The sequence below is a fragment of the Podarcis liolepis genome (assembly GCF_965112155.1).
Source record: "Podarcis liolepis genome assembly, chromosome: 13".
Lineage (NCBI taxonomy): Eukaryota > Metazoa > Chordata > Lepidosauria > Squamata > Lacertidae > Podarcis > Podarcis liolepis.
In genome coordinates, this window is record NC_139573.1 from 17,589,072 (window position 1) to 17,602,158 (window position 13,087).

Genomic DNA, 13,087 nt, shown 5'->3' on the forward strand with positions numbered 1-13,087 from the left:
TGCCCAAATGTATGCATTTTGCACACATGACTTGGCTGGGGAACTGTATTGCAAAATTCAGAACATTGCACAGTTTGAAGGATGGCTGTTTTATTGGTCCATGTATGGTTCTGGCAAGCGTGGCGTGTGAAGGTTCACCTTTAAATACAAACTGAATCAAATACAGTGGTACCTCGGGTTAAGTACTTAATTCGTTCCAGAGGTCCGTTCTTAACCTGAAACTGTTCTTAACCTGAGGTACCACTTTAGCTAATGGGGCCTCCTGCTGCTGCCGTGCCGCCGGAGCACGATTTCTGTTCTCATCCTGAAGCAAAGTTCTTAACCTGAAGCACTATTTCTGGGTTAGTGGAGTCTGTAACCTGAAGCGTATGTAACCTGAAGCGTCTGTAACCCGAGGTACCACTGTATCTCGTGTCAAGTCATGCATGTGGGGCAGTGTAGGAAGCCTAACTCCACATATCCATCACTAACAGTGACAGATCAGGAAAAGGATGTTCAGGTCATGATGAATATCTCAACCAAAACATTGACTCAGTGTGAAGCAACTGTGAAATGGGTGGGTTCCATGTCAGGAATCATCAGCCAAGGGATTAAAAATAAATCTGCCAGAATGAGTGTACAAATCTATGGTGCAACTGTACTTGGAATATTGGGTGCCGTTCTGGTTGCCCTGCCTCGAAAAATGTACTGTTGGTGGAAAAGGTGCAGGAAGAAAGCAATCAAAATAGAGGTTGGGATCTATGAGAAAAGTTTTAAAACGGCAAGAGGGGACATGACAGAGGTGTTTGAAGTTATGCATAGTGTGGTCGATTGTGTGAATAAACATGGTATAGAGAGGAAATCGATGCAGAGAAGTTTTTCTTCCTCTCTCATAATACTAGACTCCTGGATGATCCAATAAAGGTGAATTGAAATGCTCCTTTCCCACACCGCACACTCCCTACCACAAGATGTGATGATGGCTGTCGGCTTGGGACAGCCTCTACATGGGGATTAGGCAAATTCACAGGGAATGATATAACAATCTCTAGTAGTCAGGGTGGCCTATATAACTTACCTGCAGCACTAGAAGCGGCAGGCCTTTGAACACCAGTTTAATAAAGTGCTTTCCTCTCACCACTGGAGACAAAGACTTTTATCTGCTTAATTTGCACGGTGTTCAAGAACATTAACAACTGCAGCAGCCGATGAGTATGAAAAATAAAAATGTGAGACGAAAAGAAACAGTCTTGCCAAATAGCAACAGCATAATTAAAAACGGATTCAAAAGGTTCCACAGGGCAGGGATCCCCCTAAACCAGGGGTGGGGAACCTGTGGTTCGTCAGATGTTTTTGTTGGACTACAACTCCCATCATCCCTGACTATTGGCCATGCTAGCAGAGGCTGATGGGAGTTGGAGTCCAACAACATCTGAAGAACCCCAGGCTCCCTCATCCCTCGGGTGGGTTTGGTGTGCTTCCAGGCGAGTGTTCGTTTATGGGATCAGTGCTCCTCATTCATGTACAATTTTTGCAGCTGCCTCATGATGTCATAAAATGTTAGCCTGGTTTTCCATCCCCCTGTTTAATTCAAATTCCTCTGCAGAGATGCTTTAAAAACAAAAACAAAAAAAACTGATCCTAACAACCTGTTTCTGATATCTGAATGATCCACTTCCAACATTAAGTCCCTGTCTGGAACCACCCTCAAGGCCTGCTTAAATAAGCAAGTTCTCAACATTGTGGGAAGAGATGGGTGTTGATGCAGTCCCCCCATTCTATACTTTTGGTGTCACCACCAAAAAGGCCCTGCCCTTTGTGTCTGCCTGCCTGCATTACCTCTGATGGAGATGCATACCCACTATACCTTTAAAGCAAATTTGAGAGACACTCTTTCCCTCAAAGAATTATGGGCACTGTAGTTTGCCTCACAGAGTTCTGAGCAACGCTTAAAAACTACAGACCCTCCAAGTGTCCCTAGGGTATGGTAGGACGTCCCTCTTTTCATTGGAGGGTTTGGAGTGCCCTCTGCAAAGCGACCCAGAACACTGTTGCCACCTTCAGCTGCCGGGTAAAGGCTACCAGAGTCTACCAATGGAGGAGGGATCCGCCCAAAATCACTTTGCCCAAAGCCCCCTGAAACCTGAAGCAAGTCCCAAGTAGCTGCTGGCATAGAAAAGACAATGGGACACTATGATGATCGACAGGCCCAGCCCTACTGTTGGGCAAGGAGAAACAGGCTTCTTTGGCAAAGTTGAGGGAGATAGGCATTGCTGTGAAGCATGGGTGCCTGAACCCTCAAAGTGTCCCAATTCCCCAGGGACAAGCCCGGAATTATGAAGGCCGCTCCGCTTCTGATTTGATCCCAGAATGTCCCGATTTCCCTCGCCAGAGCTGCCACCGCCAAGCTCAGGGAGGAGGAGGAGCCAGTGGTTGTCCTGAGTGGTGAGAGCAGCAAGGGACCATCCCATTGCCTCTCCATGGCCTCTGCATGACTGCCGCTTCCGGCATCCTCCCTTGGGCAGCTCATAGCAGCTGCTGGAGAGCAGGTGAGGAGGAGGGGAGACTGTGGCCGCCAAGGCCCTCCCCCCAACACGCCATGTGACACTGAGGGGCAGGCAGAGGTCAGGGTTGCCCTGGGTGGGAAGAAGTAGGAAGCAAAGTCTTGTTTTTTTAATATGTAAAATGCTTTGTGAGTCCCCATCTAATCTTGCCCATTTCGTTTCTTGCCCCCCCCCAATTATTTTTATTATTTTCTCAAATTGTTACTAATCGTACCAAATGAATTTAATATAGTTTCCTAAAAATGAGGTTTCCCATCCCTGTTCCAAACATACGATCATCATCATTTCCTCGCATAGTCGAATCATTTTTTATTTCGAGTCCAGTTGACACCCTTCACTTGCCGTTAAACCATTCTTCCAGCTGGCCGCTCTTTTCACCTTACAAACAACACCTCCGTTACATCTTATAAATAATCCATTTCATTGTTGTTCCGGACCTCGTGTGCTGGGCGAGTTAATTACTATCTTCCATTGTTTGGTTCGTTGCAGTGTTTATATGGATGGTACAAGGTCACATTCCATTCCTTCCGCTGTTTACAGGCTAGCGTACGAACTGCAGCCTTAAATTCAGAGTGCATATCCAAACTCCGCCATTAAAGTTCCACTTTGGAGTTCTTCCTCAGCGCACAGTTAAAAGCAATATCTTTTCTCAAAATTGGCTTCATTCACCACATCTGTTCATTCCCCCCCCCACTCCATTCCTCCAACAGCACTCCTAGTCCAGTCCAGGAATAATGTTAAAGAAATTGCATTCAACCTTGGTCAAATGAGGAAGGCATAGTAAAACCTTGTTGGTCCAGGAGCACCTCTTGATTAATGCCAATTGTCCAAATTATTGAGGAACCAACCACAAATCCTGCCTGAGACAGAGGCTCATCCATGGCAGGGACACACTCCCAGGTTGCACCCACTCTGCCTTTCAAGTTGGCAGACACTGTCATAGTCCTGTTCTGCCAGCCACAGCAGAGAAGAAGAGGAGTTTGGATTTGATATCCCGCTTTATCACTACCCGAAGGAGTCTCAAAGCAGCTAACATTCTCCTTTCCCTTCCTCCCCCACAACAAACACTCTGTGAGGTGAGTGGGGCTGGGAGACTTCAAAGAAGTGTGACTGGCCCAAGGTCACCCAGCAGCTGCATGTGGAGGAGCGAGGAAGCGAACCCGGTTCACCAGATTACGAGTCTATCTCTCTTAACCACACTGGCTCTCTGTGTGAGGGGAGCTCAGTGGAGGGGGAAGCCAGCCAACCAGCCAAGTCGCAGAGGGGAACGTGCCTGGAGGCAGAGTCGGCAAACAAGGTCCAGTCCTTTCCTAAGGTCAGGAGTATCTCAGTTCATGTAGTCAGACGATACGGGGGTCAAGAAAGCCGAGGGTCTATGGTCATGAGAAGGAAGAAGCAGCAAGGTCTGGTCAGGAACAACGAATGTCATTTCCAGCAACTGACCGAGGCTGGGAACTCTGCTTTAAAAAGCTGGAGCCAGCTAGTTCTCATCAGGAGCAAGAAGCTGATCAGCAGCAGGTAGAGTCACTTCGTCTTCTGCTCCTTCAGGCTGCTGCTCAGCAGATGAAGCCAACTCCTGGCCCATGACAGACACGGGCTTGAGTGGCGCAGCGGGATGCAGTGAGCTCCCCAGACCCCACTGGGGAACATTGCCAGGACTTTTGCATCATAAATCCTGGCTTTCCCCTGCCTGAACCTCCTCACTGCCCACAGAGAGCAGCAAGGAGTTACCGCCATTGACTTGTGACGGAGCTGGAAACCCATTTCTTGCCCATTTCTAACATTTAGTTATTGGTGTGTGTTTTCCTTTTTGTAAATCTACCAAAGAATAGCATAAAATATAAGCTGGATTTAGGGGTTTTCTCAGGACGATGGAGGGTATGTGGGCTGTGTCCCATTGGCATAGTGGTGGCGGCACTTGCCCTTCTTCTGACAGGAAGTGCTCTGCAGTTGGGGGACAAAAAAAAAATGGGTTGAGGAGGGTCAGTTGGTGGGGAGTGAGAAATGTCTCTATTTTCATCTGAGGAATGTGAGAGGGTACGTGTGGTGAACCACCTAAAAAAAGCATTGGTCCTAGCATGAGGAAGCTGTTTGGTGCTTTGCTACAGGCTGCAAAAGGCTCTCATTGTCATTGCCATTCTAAGTTTGCAAAAGAGGCGGGTTTGCGCGGGAGTCAGAGGAAATTGGATAATCTGGGAGATGGATGGTTCTTTCCCATTATCTTTAGGAAAATCGGGAGCTGTCAGCTTTTCCCACATTTGCGGTTTTAGGGGCAGAGTCTTGGGGTTTTCTCTGTGTATGCAACAGGAACCTTTGCAAAATATCCTCGGTTGCAGTCTCCTCTGTGCAGAAGCCTTAATCACACTAATGATCAGGAGGAGCCTTTGTTTTGCCACAGCAGCCTGAGATGCCCTGTGGGCGGTTGTGGAATTTCTTGGCAGCAGAAGTGAGGCTCCCTGGCCAGGGCAGGAATCCAAGTGAGCAGGGAGTGACTCAATATATTGTCGGGCCCTGCCACACGTTGTCGGTGTCTTCACCTGTGCTCTCGGTCTGACTGGCGGGTTGTTTGGCTGCCTCCAAACTAGGATATACACTGCAGGATTCAGGATCAGCTGTGGTTTGGCCAGAGGGTCTGGACTCCAAAGCAGGACGGATGAAAGAAGAAGGGGAAACCCACGTAGCCGAGTTATCAGGTACGGAGAGGAGAGTGAACAGGGGCGCGTACATTTATTGGCTAACAGGGACAAGAAGCTAATGTGGCCCAATGGTTTTGTTTTCGTAGAAATAAAGCGAAAGAAGTAACTTGCGAAGGGGGCGACTCCATGGCAGGTTAAGTCACTTCGCGCAAGATAACTCAGAACCTCGGGACAATACGTCGTGTGGTAGGAAGGCAGCGGAGGTTGAGAGAGCCTTGAAGGCAGCAGTTCACAGCTTAGGAGAATTCCACCGCATTTATTAACTGATTGTTTAAAATGAAGGCGGATTAGAAATCAAAGCATTTAAAAAACCCCAATAATACTAAAAGAAAAATCTCACAAAAATAAGCAAACATATGTACCGCTAGACAAGACACCACATTAGTGTAAAGTACCTGGGTCCAAGGTTTAGCAGTCTGGCATCCAGTTTAGCTCCCCAAGCCTTGACTAAATTCTAACACCTACTGGACCCAGGGAATTAGGGGAGCCTGGCACCTAGAAACCCATAGCAATATTATGTTAGTGGCTGAAAGATTCCACTGTTGGGATTAGATGAGTGAAAACGTGAGGAGAGGCAAGTCAGAAGGAAGGAATATGGGGGCTGTGAAAATGTCCCACCAAAGAAACATCAGAGAGAAGGAAACTTCCAGAGACAGTTCTACCAGGTCTTGCTTCCTGCTGATAGGAGGGGGCCACAGAGGCATTGGCACCCGCACTAGACGTTTAAAGCAATATCATACCACTTTAAACTGTCATGGCTTTTCCCAAAGAATACTGAGAAGTGTACTTTGTTAAGGGTGCTGAGAATTGTTAGGAGAACTGTATTCCCAGAGCTCCTTGTGAAGAGGGATTGACTGTTAAACCATTCTGAGGATTGTACCTCTGAGGGGGGAGTAGGGGGTCACCTAACAACTCTGGACACCTTTAAGAACCTACAGTCCTTGCCGGGGGAACCATAGGTGTCTAGATGCTGCTTTCACATGGAGCCTTAGGTCTGCTTTGTAACAGTTGCATTTGTATTTACATAGAAATATGCATAGAAAGCACACACACCTACAGTGATGCCCCGCAAGACGAACGCCTCGCAAGACGGAAAACCCGCTAGACGAAAGGGTTTTCCGTTTTGGAGGCGCTTCGCAAAACGAATTTCCCTATGGGCTTCCTTCGCAAGACGAAACCCCATAGGGAAATCTCCGGGACAGCGGGGAAGCGCAGCGCGTCTTCCCCACTGTCCTCGGACCTCCTCCGAAGGCTGGCGGTGGGGCGGAAAGACCTTCTCCCCGCGCCAGCCTTCGGAAGGCTGCTCCGAAGGCTGGCGGTGGGAGGAGGGTTTTCCTTCCCACCGCCAACATTCAGAATGCTGTTCTGAATGTTGGCGGTGGGGAGGAAAAACCCTCCTCCCACCGCAAGCTCCGGGAACAGAGGAGAAGCGCTGCGCCCCTTCCCCTCTGTTCCCGTACCTGTCCTGAAGGCTTGCAGTGGGGAGAAAAGCCCTTCTCCGCACCGCCAGCCTGGCAAGCGGTTTCCATAGGAACGCATTAATTGATTTTCAATGCATTCCTATGGGAAACCGTGCTTCGCAAGACGAAAAACTCGCAAGAAGAAAAAACTTGCGGAACGAATTAATTTCGTCTTGCGAGGCACCACTGTATATGGCATCAGATCCAGTACCTATATCAGATCTCGAGAGAGAGAGAGATCCAATACCCCAAGCTTCAGTCAACTCAACACAACACAACTCCCTCTCTGTGTTCCCGTCTTTCATTCAGAAACAAAGGGCACTGCCGGGTGAGCTGCTCACTGAGCACGTATCCTGATTTGTTTGCAGGGAGATTAGGCAACAACTGCATGTACACCATATCTTTAAAGCACGCACCCCAAAGGAATTCTGGGAATTGTAGTCTGTACCGTCAGAGATCTACAAATCCTAGCTCCCATCACAAACTACAGCTCCCGGGATTATTTGGTAGGTGGGGAGTGGTGTCATGTTATTTAAATGTATAGGGTATATGCAGCCAGAAGCTATTTAATGAATATTCATTGTGATTTGCTTGTGGAGTGGTTAGATGACATTCCTTCAAAGGAAGTGTCACCCTACATTTCCCAGTGCATTTCCCAATAGTTTTGCTTATCACAAAAACTCTGAGCTTTGGGGGGAAGCGGGTTTGCTGAGCAAGGCCTTGGAATCGACAAAAACTGCACAACCTGAGTTTGCAAGTGTGTGACTGAAACCCACCCGGCAATGTCAAGAGTCTGGAGGTGCTCAGGGAGGTATTCCCAACAGTCAAGAGATCATCTCCTAACTATTAGTTCCCATGAATGAAACATCAAGCAACCATCCTGGACTACAAACCAGCAATCTGCCTGACAAAGGAATATTCTGCCAGCAGCTGTCATGCTAATGTTGAAGGAAGTAAACAGGCCTAGCCCTGCAATCTGGGCCAAGTGACCCGCTTCACGTGGAGCAGAGGAAGGCAGGGACTAATGCCTGAACAAGGCCTCAAGACCTCGTGAAAGGTTGGCCTTAGCTGTGGGCAAATCAGAGAAAGGGGGAGAAGGAGACAAAAGGAAAGAAACGGATGATGGAACAGGCATGAAGAAAGGAGTGGACAAAAGAGGATGACGGTGAAAGTCAATAGGAAATGGAAGTTGCGGAAGAGGGGAGGAAGGGAAGTCCAATGCTGGCTGGACCAGAGGTTATCATGCTTAAATCACTGCAGGATTACGGGGCTGGTATGCTCCAGAAAAGGTTTCCCCAAGCCTGGGTTGTTTACTGAGGTTTCACTCTGGAAAGGAGCAGAAGGCTGGAGACAGAAAGCCAGGCGTTAGCGAACCTGGCAGGTAAGGCTTAAACAGGGCACTTCCAGACCACCACAGTTTTCGGTTGGGATCCGATCACATACCTGCCAGTTCAGGTTGCCCAGTTGCAGTTGGTCAGGAGGTCTTGCACAAAGAAACCACTTTCCCAAATGTTTGGACTTCTTCCAACCAGGAAAGCTTTGGGGAAATGCTTTGGAAAGTGTGGCATAACTCCTGCTTGGTGCAAGTCATCTAACCTCCGCACGTGCAAATTGGGTTGCATGTAGGATAAGGCTGTCAATGACGACAAGCCAGCAATAAGCCTCTGAGCACTAGTTCCTGGGAATCACAAATTGCAAACAAAGTGTCCTGATTTTCCAGGGACAGTCCCGGAATTACAAAAGCCATCCCGGTTTCTGATTTGATACTGCAATGTCCTTATTTGCACCATCAGTGCCGAGCTCAGGGAGGAGGATGAGCCGGCGCTGTGGTAGTGCGAGGGAGCATCCCGTTGCCTGTTCATGGCCACTGCTTGCTGGCCTTCCTTTGGCAGCTCGAAGAGCAAGGGAGGAGGAGAAGGAGGAGGAGGAGGAGAGGCTGCCACGTGACAGCCAGGGGGGAATGGAGCGGAGTGCGAGCAGTTTTTAATATAAAAAATGCTTTGTGCATCCATATCTAATCTCACCCCTTTCTAAAAATTATTTATCGGTGTGTTTTTTTCTTTTTTGTAAATCTACCAAAGAATAAACTAAAATAAAACCAGGATTAAGCAGTTTTCTCAGGACGATGGAGGGCGTGTGTGCTGTGTCTTGGTGGTGTCACTTCTAAAACGAAATGCTCTTCGGGGCACGGGACAAAAAAAAGAGGGGGTGTTGTTCAGGGTCAGTTGGTAGGGCGTGTGGAATGTCCATTTTCATCTGAGGAATGTTGGAGAATATGATATTAGGAAAGTGCTGTTGCATTCAGGTCCTGCGTGGCCACTGTGAGAGCAGGCACCTGTCAGGGACCGTGCTGAGGAGGGCTGCAATGAGGAGGAATGGTGGGAGCCACCTCCTCCCCCTGCTCTGCTCCTGAATCTTCCCAGGAGCAGGAGGACAGTATAGATTTAGAACAGTGGTTTGCCGAGGGGCATAGTTCAGAAAGCAGAAGCTGGGAAATACTGGATGGGGAACAGCTAGGAGAAGAAGCACTGGGAGAGAGAGAGTTAACAGATTCACAGACTTTGGATAGTATCCACCCCCCCCCCATCTCCAAAGTCACGGAGAGCTTAGAAAATGTCAGAACAGAAAGCCCAGAGGCCATGAGCCCAACGTGGCTAACACCCAGAAGGAGAAGGCAAGGCAGATATAGACAGCCACTTCCTCTCTTCACTTGTGTGGTTGCTTGCATAGGGCAGGTGAACAAGAAGTGAGGGCAAGGAGGGGGCTAAAGGCTCTGTGGGTTGACAGTGGGGCCTCTGTTGTGGAGTGTACCTCAGTTATTGCCCAGTGGTACCAAATCCCAGTGCTGGCCCTGGGTAGAATTCCAATGCAGGTTCCTGCCTGAGGCCTAACCTCCCCTTTCCCACCCCTACCCCTGTCTCTCCACAGATGTCCATCATCCTCTCAGGTCTTATCCATCTCTTTCGACCATTGCTATCCTCCCTCTCCGGTGCACTCGACTGCGAGGGCTTGAACCCATGGTACTTCCTGCTGGGCCTCCGCATCATGGCCATCTTCTTCGCCAACGGCCCCTGGGACAAGATCAAAGACGACACCAGCTGCAGTCTCACCGAGGGCGAAGGCGACCTGTCGCGAGACTTCTGCACAGCCCTGTGCTACAACCAACATTTTCCCGTCTCCATCGCAGCAACATGGGGGCTGGTATTCATCGCGTTGATCCTTCTCGTAGGGCTCCTGCGGCTCACCACCCCCAAGGAGAAGAAGAAGAGGAGGAGGAGAGAGAAAGAGGATAGGGATAAAGGGGAAGGCTTGGCCATTGTTGCCACAGCATCCCACAGTGGTGTCCCCGACATATCCACCATCTACAACGTTGGGCGCCGTGGTCTCCCTAGGCACTATGGCCACGACCATGCCCACCATCCCCACTATGCCCACCATCCTTACTATACCCACTGGGATGATTGGCACGGGGGGCATGCGGCTCCCATGGCTGAAGGGTATGGCCCCAGTGTGAGCTATGGTCCAACGGACACTAGGCAAACCAAGATGGCTGCACATCAAGGTCACATGAGGCAAACCACTGCGGCATCCTATTGTGGCGAAAAGGAGCAGTGCCACGTGGCCACCAAGAGCACCTCGGCCTCCCTTAGCGGCTCACCTTACAAAGGCAAAATGCCCCCTCAGTCTTGGTCAGGTGACGAGAACAGAGAACCCCTCCATTGGAGATACGCCGACCCTCAAGAATCGGGTGGTTTGGCTACTGATGGGTATGCTATGGGCACACCTAAAAGATACATCGGCCAAGGTATCCGTGATGATGGCAAATACAGCACGGCCACCAAATGCAAGTCAGACACCGAAGGCAGCATGGGCTATGTCCCTGCCCATCCCTGGGTAGATGACAAAGCAAACATGGCCATCAAACGCAGGCCGGCTCAGGGGTGTAAGGTGCACGGCCAACGCCACGTAACCTTTGACACCACAGGCAGGAGTGATGGGAACTTTGGAGGCAATGTGTGCAACCAGCCATGGATGGCTGGAGACTGCCACTGCAAACCCGTTGGCCAGGCACAGGTCATGTCCGGACCAGGCATGGCTGCCGGGCCGATGCTGTGTCACCATGGAGACACGGCCTGCACATGCACCGAGGCTGAGCCATGTCACGCGACCCCGCCGTGTGAAGCTGCCCACCACCACGACCGACACAGAGAATCTTCTTCTAGGCGGAAGAAGAGGCCCAGGATCACTAACATCTGTGGTGTCCCCCTCTTTGATATCTGGGTGGGACTTATCCTTGCCTTGGAGATCTCTTTCCTCTGTGTCATTTTCATCTTCCAGATGCCCAGGCTCTGGGGTGCGTATTGGGTATGCACCCCGTCGGCTACCAGGTGCCAGCAGAGAATTGAGTGCACCATAAATGGCAGGGCTGAGAAGCGGGTGGCGCTGTGGGGGCTGGTTTTCACCTCCATCCTTTTCATCATCACCTGCGCCGGCTACTTCCACCTGCGGATGTGCTGGAACGAGAGCTGCCAGAGAATGTGCGGGGAGAAGGAAGAGGAAAGCCATGAAGAAGTGTGCTCTGAGGAGTCGGAGGAGAAGGATGACGACAACAGAGGGCGTGAAGTGGGGGTGTGAGAAGGGTGGCGAGAGGCCCAGACAACCACCTCAAGCCTCGGATCACAGGCTCGCATCAGAACTGAGCGTTCCTCCATACAAGAAGAAGTCCCCTCTCAGGAAAAATCCACAGGAGGATTCTGGGAACTGTAGTTTATCGAAGGTGCTAAGGGTTGTTGGGAGACTTGTATTCCCACCCCAAAGCTATGATTCCCAGAGTTCCCAGTGAAGAGGGGTTGCTTGTTAATCTGCTCTGTAAATTGCAGCTATGAGTGGGGAATACGGAGGGTCTCCTACCAACTCTCAGCATCCTTAACAAACTACAGCTCCCATAATTCTTTTGGGGGAAGCCATGACTGTTTAGTGGTATCACAATCCTTTAAAAGTAAGGTGTGAGTACGGCCTCAGTCTGGTGAATTCCAATGTGCCACCCTGAAACTGCAAAGTGTGGAATTTTGTCACTTCTACATTAACTTAAAAGTCTCCGTTTTCCTATTCCAGGCCTTGTTCTCTCTGAGATTGTCAAGGTGTGTCTGGGGAGCAGCCCATGCAGCAGTCTGAAGTTTAGACTGTAGATGGCGGGGTCTCACGTGACTGAAGGTTCTTCTGTTCAAAATAAAATCTCTTACATACAAAAAACAATAGATTCTCCAGGTCAGTGGGGGTTTTATCAGCCGGAGCACACTGGAGCGCAGTTCTGGCACCTCTCTCATAGGCGCCACTTCTGTTGTTGGAAAATCTTTGCAAAGTTTAGACGTTACTTGATTTTCTTGTGCTATTGTTGGTGGTAAAGAATGCTAGTGATGTATTTATTTTACTTTCTTTCCTTTTTTGTTTTAAAATGTACCATTTCAGTGCAGTGCTTATTTGTGACAGCTCATGCTGGTTCAACGAACGGGGAGTACCAATTAGTCTAGAGAGATTTTTGTGGTAGATGAGAGTGGTATAAAATTAAAGGGGCGGGGAGGAGAGAATAAAACAAGATGCTTCCTGAGCCATTTCCCTGCAGCAAGTTACCTATAATAACTTCAAGAAATCTCTTAAGATCTGGAATCAAAGGAATGTAATTTGGATGAAGTTCAGATGAAGGAGCAGAATGAATTCATACACAGGGAAGGAAGGATAATTTCATTTCTTTTTAAACCACAGCACGCTCATTAGTTTAATTAGCCTTTAACCAACTTTGAGCAAAAGGGAGGGGTTACAACTTCATTGAAAGCACAATCAAGAGGTAAGAAGTACATACAACCGCCACCCTGAAACTGTGCCCCACCCCAGCCTGTAATAATGGCAGGCAAATCAACCCCAGGGTTGATTTAGGCCCCTAATGCAGGACCAGGCCTTCTCCTGTGTACCCATACAGATGAACAACCAGTTTCTATTAAGGAGAGCCCAGGAGTCCTGCAAACTAATTGCATGCAAGATAAACACCACGAGCAGAGATTAGAGCAATTAATTCCAGCGTTCTGAACGCCGCCTTTGTTTTCTTTGAGATGAAGAACTTTTGTTAAATCACTTTTGCACCTTCATTGGCAAGATTTGAAAGGCTCAAATCATCAGGATATGGATGCTATTGTTTAATTGTTTTCAATGTACTTCCGGGTTAGCGGAGTCTGTAACCTGAAGCGACTGTAACCTGAAGCATCTGTAACCCGAGGTACCACTGTAACCTGAATTTTAGTATTATACAATATAAAAAGATGGGTGTACTGTGTGTCAGCTACATTGTCACTCGGAACTGATCGAAATAGTGGGTTTCGACATCGTTCCAAAC

At 49.0% G+C, this 13,087-nt stretch overlaps 1 protein-coding gene across 1 annotated transcript; it reads left to right on the forward strand.

The window, feature by feature from the left end:
- The first annotated feature begins 5,010 nt into the window (after positions 1-5,010).
- LOC310690376 (uncharacterized protein) lies at positions 5,011-13,032 on the forward strand. Its single transcript, XM_083469167.1, has 2 exons — positions 5,011-5,236; positions 9,628-13,032. The coding sequence occupies exon 2, from the start codon at positions 9,628-9,630 to the stop codon at positions 11,332-11,334; it is 1,707 nt and encodes a 568-aa protein (XP_083325293.1). The 5' UTR covers positions 5,011-5,236; the 3' UTR covers positions 11,335-13,032.
- Positions 13,033-13,087: the final 55 nt, after the last annotated feature.

Bases quoted from the DNA above. Each gene is read 5' to 3' on its own strand.
- LOC310690376 (XM_083469167.1), top strand. From the start codon at position 9,628: ATGTCCATCATCCTCTCAGGTCTTATCCATCTCTTTCGACCATTGCTA.